This window comes from Nicotiana attenuata, unplaced genomic scaffold (genome assembly GCF_001879085.1).
Source record: "Nicotiana attenuata strain UT unplaced genomic scaffold, NIATTr2, whole genome shotgun sequence".
In the NCBI taxonomy this organism is placed as follows: Eukaryota; Viridiplantae; Streptophyta; class Magnoliopsida; order Solanales; family Solanaceae; genus Nicotiana; species Nicotiana attenuata.
The window spans coordinates 158,292-166,573 of NW_017670651.1; the positions used below are offsets into that span (position 1 = coordinate 158,292).

At 38.7% G+C, this 8,282-nt stretch overlaps 1 protein-coding gene across 1 annotated transcript; it reads right to left on the reverse strand.

Moving 5' to 3' along the window:
- Positions 1-568: 568 nt before the first annotated feature.
- Positions 569-2,577, reverse strand: LOC109241900 (peroxidase 70-like). Its single transcript, XM_019408724.1, has 3 exons — positions 2,309-2,577; positions 2,037-2,231; positions 569-1,372 (listed from the first exon to the last, which is right to left on the reverse strand). Exons 1-3 carry the CDS (start codon positions 2,519-2,521, stop codon positions 821-823), a joined length of 960 nt encoding a protein of 319 aa, XP_019264269.1. The 5' UTR covers positions 2,522-2,577; the 3' UTR covers positions 569-820.
- Between the last annotated feature and the right edge of the window lie 5,705 nt (positions 2,578-8,282).

The window sequence follows — 8,282 nt, forward strand, 5'->3', positions numbered from 1 at the left end:
CTATTCAGTTTTTCTAGTCCTAGTAGGTGTCCTGACCTAGACTCGTCACTACTCTACTGAGGTTAGACTTGATACTTACTGGGTACCATTGTGGTGTACTCATAATACGCTTCTGCATATTTTTGTGTAGATCCAGGTACATATCCTCCTGCCAGACGTTAGTGATCATTCAGCTATTTCCGGACACTTCAAGGTATACCTACCCGATGCTCGTAGGCTTCGGGGTCACCTTCCGCCATTTTCTTATTACTGTTTATCCTCTATTATGACAATATTATACTAAAGATTTTAGTACATTTCTCTAGACCTTAAGACTTAGTCTAAACAGGTTTTGGGAATATTATATTGTGGTTCTGTATTGAAGTTATTATGAGACTTATCAACTTTATTTCATGTTTTTAGTCGTTGTTTCTGTTCGTGTATGTTAGGCTTACCTATTCTTAGAGACTAGGTGCCATCATGACATCTTAAGGTGGGGATTTGGGGTCGTAACAGTAAGCATGTGATCTCCCCCAACACACATAAGAAATAATATGTAAACATACTAAAAAACATGCACTATTCATCATCCGTCACGGCACCTTGAATTTACTCATCAATATAAATTATGAACTTACAATGCCATTAGCATATCAAATTATACTCGGACAAAAGCAATCAATTTTCAAAGCAGCTAGCAAGACATGGAACAGAGGGGTTCTTGAACTTTATTACAAACTCATTCATCTTCACAACAAGCTCAAATAATTCGAAAAGAAAAAAAAAAAGCAGTAAAATTCTTTAAACACTTGATTGATTTCTTCAGCATAGTCAACATCTCTTAGTTCACCTTCCTGCAATTCACCCGAATCTGACCTCGGCTCCCAGTCAATGGCTTGATATTACCCATCTTAATCATCGAATTAGCAAAATCCTTGGAGAAAATCCAACGATTTGCGCTATAAGTATTAACAAGATTACCAGTTTGACCTCCACTAAACAAAGCTTGATCAGATCGCAAAAGCCCTTTCTTTGCTACCAAATTACTAAAATACTTTGAGTCAAAAAATGCTGGAGTTGGATCAAGGGGTGCACGATTGGAATCACCTCCTGATCGTGGACAACTAGATTGTCTTTGTCTTGCAAAATTAGAATCAATATTTTTAGTGTCATTGTAAATGCGATCCCTGAAGGTGAAACACTGAGCAAATCCTAATGTATGGCCACCAGAGAGTGCAACAAGGTCTTTCTGATTTAAGCCTTGATTCTTGAAATTGTTGATAAGTGAAGGTAAGTCCATAAATGGGGATGGAATATCATTGTTAGCTTGTGCTCTGCTGGCTGTAGTTGAATCCCTTCTTCCTAGTGGCACTCTCCATGATGGTCCTCCTAACTGTATATAAAACATATTTAATGTACTTTGTTTGTATATAAAACATATTTAAAACATATCAAATCTATATGAAAGTAACATCAGGTGTGTCTCTATATATATATAGCAATTTCAATTTCTTTCACTAAGTTTGAGATTCGAACGTCTGTATGCATAAAGGTGGCTACCTGTTATAGTTTTATTTTTTCATGTCAATCGAGTCATATTTTGGAAATACAGATATCTGAGCCTTATTCAGCATACTCCACCCCTTTAATTTATCTGACGTTATAGGTAAAAGTTCAAATATATATATATATATATATATTTGTCACACATGCTATATGTATTTTTAGAATCTGTGGTCTTAAAAATACCATGACATTTCAATAGTAATAGGAGCAAAGGATACAATAAGAACTTTGAAAGTAAAGATCTTTTTAATATACAAACGTATTACATTCTTTTTTGAACATGTTAAAAATAAAAATGTGCCATATAAAATGGAATAGAAGGAGTATATTATAAGTCTTATTCCACTAAAAAGTATTTCTGTGCTTTCATGTAGTTGTAAAATATACCAAAATCATGAAAATATTCTCGTGCTTATTAAAATTAGTTTCATTAGGTTAAGGAAATTTAAACGTCGAAATCTGATATTAGGAGAAAAGTGAGTTATACACACCGCAACCACTGAATCACGAGCTGCAACAGCTAAAATATCTGCACAAGATACAATTGGACGTCCACAAGCTTTATCAACCTCTGACTTGATTCTGTCTATTACTTCAAATCCTCTGGCGGAATTGTTATTAGCAAGGGCAGTCTTCTCGCTATCAATAGTGGCTGTTTGATCTAGAAGAATAGAAGCGTCACAACCCTATAATTACAATGACATTAGTAACAAATATACCATATAACAAAAGCCAAAAATTTGGAGGAAAAAAAAAAACTCACATTAACAAAACAATCATGAAAATGTAGACGCAGTAAAGAGGCTCCCATTCGCCTCTCCTGTCGAACTGCATCCTCAACCACCCTTTTAATAGTTGGCAAAGCCTTGGGACAAATTCTGTAGTAGTAATAAGGAGAAAGAGAGGCTGAAAATGCAAGACTTGTTAGGGAAAAAATGGCTAAAACATGAAGAAAAAAGAGGCTTTGTGAGGCCATTCTTGTTTGTTATAATGCAGTTCTATGTATTGCTTTTGATAGTAATATGTGCTGGAAATAATATATGGTGGATGGTATTTATTGACAGGATATGTTTTGACTTTGGCTTTATAACAATAGTTCTAGGTGTAGCAACTCTTTTAAGAATGAGCCAGACTAAGACAATTTCTAAGAAAAGACATAATTTTTAATGTAATTCATGCAAGAAAATTTCAGACGTAGTAGTTTCTCAATTTTCTCAAGTTTGAATGGATCGTTTCTCTTGTTTGATAAATATATTTGAAACCAAACCTAGTATTTAGATTGTCTAAATAAGTCTAATACTATATTACTTGTGACTTCAAGCTAATATACAAGGTATTGTTAGGCATCGATCCCAATCTCAATTCGGTTTGTCCTTTTAAACTTTTTTCTGGGCTCTAGTTGAGGGAGGAATACTTTGAATATTCAATCTTATTCCACTTTGTGTTTTTTTATTATCGATTTTTAAAGAAAATCTGGAACTAAACTTTCATTTCATTAAAAGTACTACATATTTAAAAAAAAAAAAAAATCAATCACTTTCTCCCGTGATGGAGCCACGATACCTCTTCGTCAAAAAATTATACTGTGTAGCTAGGTAAATTTTTTATGTGAATATACTATATATATGTGTATATTGAATTCCTGTGGTTTCTTCATATATTTACTTTTTTATATATTTTTTAGCTTTCCTTGGTGAAAATCTTGGTTCCGCTTTCACCGTTGGAGAAGGGTTCATTATTGCCAGTCATATTATATGATTTTCCTCCTAGAATTATTACGGCAATTCAAGAATTAATTGATAAGAACTCAGTCGCTCATGACTAAGTTAATGAATTAATCTTGTGGATACGGTCAAGAGATTTCCACTGGAACAACATTACGGTTTACTATTTACATGAGGGAGCTTTCAAATAAGAAGAACAAGTCCTGCACATACTATTAATTATTATTTTCACCAAACAAATAATACTCCTAACTACTTCCGGAAAAGGAGTATAAAACTAGAAAAACAATAAGGAGAAGTTATGACGTACTTTTTGGAGATAGCTGTGGTCCAAAGTTCATACTATAATATTTTGCTGCAAATTATTTTATTGCTACGATCAAAGATAATAATTGGCTACCATATTATATAATTGTTACGATCCCAAATTCTTACCTTAGGATGTCGTGATGGCACTTACTCTCTAAGACTAGGTAAGCATCACGCATACTGAGTTAATAACTAAATTGAACTATTTAATCATTAAATCACAAATCAGTAAGTGACATACATAACTGCAACGGCCAATAGTTATACATTTCCCAAAACTGGTAGTACGGAGTTATAAGCTCTACTGAAATACACTAGAATTTCTAAATACTATACAGTTTTGATTTATAATTTAACAGTAGCATAAGTAAGTAAGATGGTTACTCCAAGGCTTGCGAGCGTCAAGCAGGTATACCATGAAGTCTCCATCGCGCAGACGCTACTCTCAATATCACGATAAGAAATACCTGAATTTATACAAAAATGTGCAGAAGTGTAGCATGAGTACACCACAACGGTACCTAATATGTATCAAGCATAACCTCGATAGAGTAGTGACGAGGCCAGGTCAAGATACATACTAGACGCAGAAACTTGTACAACAAATGCATGAAGCTAAAAATGGAATGAACATCAATGTAAGGCTAACAACAGAAAGATTATTGATATACAACCAACAACAATATAATAGATACGCAAATGACAACAAGTACTAAACGGTTAATAAAGAAGTAACATAATCAAAGCACCGATGAGATATGAATGAACTCAAATAAGGAGGAACCAATGAAAGCTCAAATAATAAAATTGTTCCCAACGTATGGGCCTAAAACAAGAATTACCCCGAGGCACATGTAACGACCTAGCCGGGCCGTTTTGAGTACTTTAGCCCCGATTGCCTAATTATTGCTTCCTCTATATTAAATTATGGTTATGCGACTTGCCGAAGTGTTTGGTTTTGGTGTCTGGCGAGTTTCGGAGAGAAATGGGACACATAGTTCCTAGGTTGGAGTCTTAAGTTGAAAAAGTGGACCGTAGTATGACTTTTGTATAGACGACTCCGGAATGGAGTTTTGATGGTTCCAATAGCCCCATATGGTAATTTTTGACTTAGGAGTATGTCCGGATATTTATTGGAGGTTCGTAGGTCGTTTCGGCGCATTTGAGCAGTTTTATCGGGAGTTGACATTATTGTCATCGGGGTCGGATCCCGATTTCAGAAGTTGGAATAGGTCTGTAATATTATTTATGACTTGTGCGCAAATTTGAAGTCAATCGGAGTTGTTTTGATATAAATTGGCATTGGTTTTGGAAGTCGGAAGTTCATAGTTCATAGGCTTGAATTTGGGGTGCGATTCGTAGAATCGATGATGTTTGATTTAATTTTTAGCTTTGACTAGGTCCGTTATGTGTTTTGAAACTTTTTGGTGTATTCGGACGGGATCCCGGGGGCCCCGACTATGATTCGCATTGAATCCGGATCAATTTTGGACTTAGCCCAATTGCTGAAATCCCAGGTCTGCTGGAGTCATCGCATCTGCGGATGGATTGACTGCGGGTGCGGAATCGCAGGTGCGGAAGGTGAAGCACAGAAGCGAAAGGAGAGCCCAGGGCTGGGCTCGCAGGTGCGGACCCCTAGGCGCAAGTGTACCTCCACAAGCGCGACCATTTCTTCCGCAGAAGCAAAATAGGATGAGGTGGCTTTGAACAGGACCGCGGGTGCGGTCTCCTTCTCCGCAAAAGCTGGTTCACAGGTGCGAGCCATGGTCTGCAAAAGCGAAACTCCTAGATTTAAGTAGAATTCGTACATGCGATGGAATTTCCCCAGGCGCGGCATCACAGGTGCGACCCCAGGCTTGAGAAGTGGATTTGCTGGGCAAAAAATGCGAAATTTCGAGGGTTTCATTCATAATCCATTTTTGGACTTGGAGAGCTCGGTGTGAGGCGACATTTCGGGAGATTTTCAAGGGAAACATTGGGGTAAGAATTTCTAACTCGATTTTGGTTAAATTACATGAACCTATTGTTGTTTCATCATTAAATTAGTATTTTGGAGTTTGAAATTTTGGAAATTTTGTGAAACTTCTTAGGCTATAATTTGGGGATTTGAAAGGCGATTTGCGGCCTGAGTTGAGTAATTCTTATATGCTTGAACTCATTATTGAATGGATGTTCGGATTATATAATTTTGTTTGGATTCCGAGACGCGAGCCCGGGTTTACATTTTGGGTTGACTTTTTAATTCTTTGCAAAGATCGTACTTCATGATTGAATTAGTTTTCTATAGTTCATATTTACCGTATGAAGTTTTCTTGGCTAGATTCGAGCCGTTCGGAGTTGGATAATCAAGGGAAAGGCTTTCTAATGGATAGAGACTCTTGTGTACATTGTGGTTGAGCCATTGGCTCTTTACTGTGAAAATACTGTTATTGTTTGGTTTCTCTGGCAATTTGTGATATTGTGCACTTGAGATACGATTTGTGATATGTTTTGATATTGATACGCATATGATGGTATAAGGTTTTGGGGTCGAAACTTATACGGCAAGATAAGGCAGGCTTCATATGCGTGGCTAGTAGGGGAACTACTAGAAGTCATGCGGTGTAATAAGGTGGCTAAAACGCGGGATGCTATTTCGGAAAAAATAATTTTTAAAACTAAATGTAAAGGCTCCCGCGGTAATATAAGGAAAGATTATGATTTATTCTTGTGATTTGAGACTACGAGGCGGTACCTCAGTAGTGACTGTTGTTGGCATTTTCCATGTTTGCACTTGTCTTTAGTTGTTGTTTCCTTAGCATATTTTTCATTATTTTCTCCGTGTTGCACTAATTGCTTTAGTTCCGTGTAGCTAACCTTGATACATTATTTGTTGTTTAAATTTCATTACTGTTATTATTACACTACCTTACACTTGTTCAGTCTTTTATTTATTCAGTAGGGCCTTAACCTGACCTCGTCACTACTCTACCGAGGTTAGGCTTGGCGCTTATTGGGTATCGTTGTGGTGTACTCATACTATGCTTCTGCACATCTTTCTGTGCTGATCCAGGTACCTCTAACCAGTCCAGGCATCAGTGATTTGGGTTCGTGCGTGGAGACTTCAAGCTATAACTGCCAGCGTCTGTAGGCCTCCGAGTCCCCCATCTTCCTAGATTTTTACCCGGTTGATGACTTGGGATTAGCAATTATTGTTCCTACATTGGAGATTTGAAGGCATTATCTGTACGGTGTTCCATGTGAGGTCTATACCGACCACCGGGGTATCCAGCATAGGTTCAAGTGAAAGGTCTTAATTTGCGGCAACGGAGATGGTTAGAGTTGCTGAAAGACTATGATGTCACCATTCTGTATCATCCCGGGAAGGCCAATGTGGTGGCGGTGCCTTGAGTAGAAAGTCAGAGTGTATGGGCAGTTTGGCATACAACAGAGAGGCCAATAGCCATGGATGTTCGGCCTTTGGCCAATCAATTTGTGAGACTGGATGTTACAGAGCCCAGCCGGGTTCTTGCTTGCGTGGTTTTTCGGTCTTCTTTATATGAGCGCATCAGAGAGCGTCATTGTGAGGACCCTCATTTGCTTGTCCATCAGGACACAATGCATCAAGGTCATGCCAACGAGGTTTCTATTGGAGATGACGGAGTGTTGTGGATGCAGCGCCGGATATGTGTGCCCAATATGGATGGTTTGCATGAGTTGATGCTTGAGGAGGCCCACAGTTTGCGACGCTAAGATGTATCAGGATTTGAGGCAGCACTATTGGTGTAGAACAATGAAGAAAGATATAGTGGAGTATGTGGCTTGGTGCATGAATTGCCACCAGGTGAAGTATGAGCATCAGAGTCCGGGAGGTTTGCTTAAGAGACTTGAGATTCCCGAGTGGAAGTGGGAGTGTATTACAATGGATTTCGGTTCTTGGCTCCCGTGGACTTTGAAGAAATTTGACGTAATATGGGTTATTGTAGATAGGCTGACCAAATCGACACATTTTATTCTGGTGGTGACTACCTATTCTTTAGAGTAACTAGCTCAGATCTATATCCGTGAGGTTGTTCGTCTCCATAGTGTGCCGATTTCCATCATCTCTAATCAAGGCACGCGGTTCACATCGCATTTCTGGAGGGCCGTGCAGCGTGAGTTAGGCACACCGGTTGAGTTGAGTACATCATTTCACCCCTAGACGGACGGATAGTCTGAGCGCATGATTCAGATCTTGGATATGCTACGTGCCTGTGTTACGGATTTCGGAGGTTCATGGAATCACTTCTTACCACTTGTAGAATTCGCCTACAAGAATAGCTACCAATCGAGTATTTAGATGGCCCCTTATATGGTCCTATATGGGAGACGGTGTTGTTCTCCAGTGGGTTGGTTTGAGCCGGGTGAGATTAGGTTGTTGCGCATTGATTTGGTTCGGGATACCTTGGACAGAGTGAAGTTGATTCAGGATCGACTTCGTACAACAGCATAGACAGAAGATTTATGTTGATCGGAGGACTCGTGATGTAGCATTTATGGTGGGATAGAGGTTTTTGCTTTGGGTTTCGCCCATGAAGGGTGTGATGAGATTCGGGAAGAAGTGCAAGTTGAGCCCTAGGTATATCCGTCCTTTTGAAATCCTTGCGAGAGTTGGTGAGGTGGCCTACAAGCTTGCACTGCCAGCCAGCCTATCGGCGGTCCACCTGGTGTTCTATGTTTCCATGG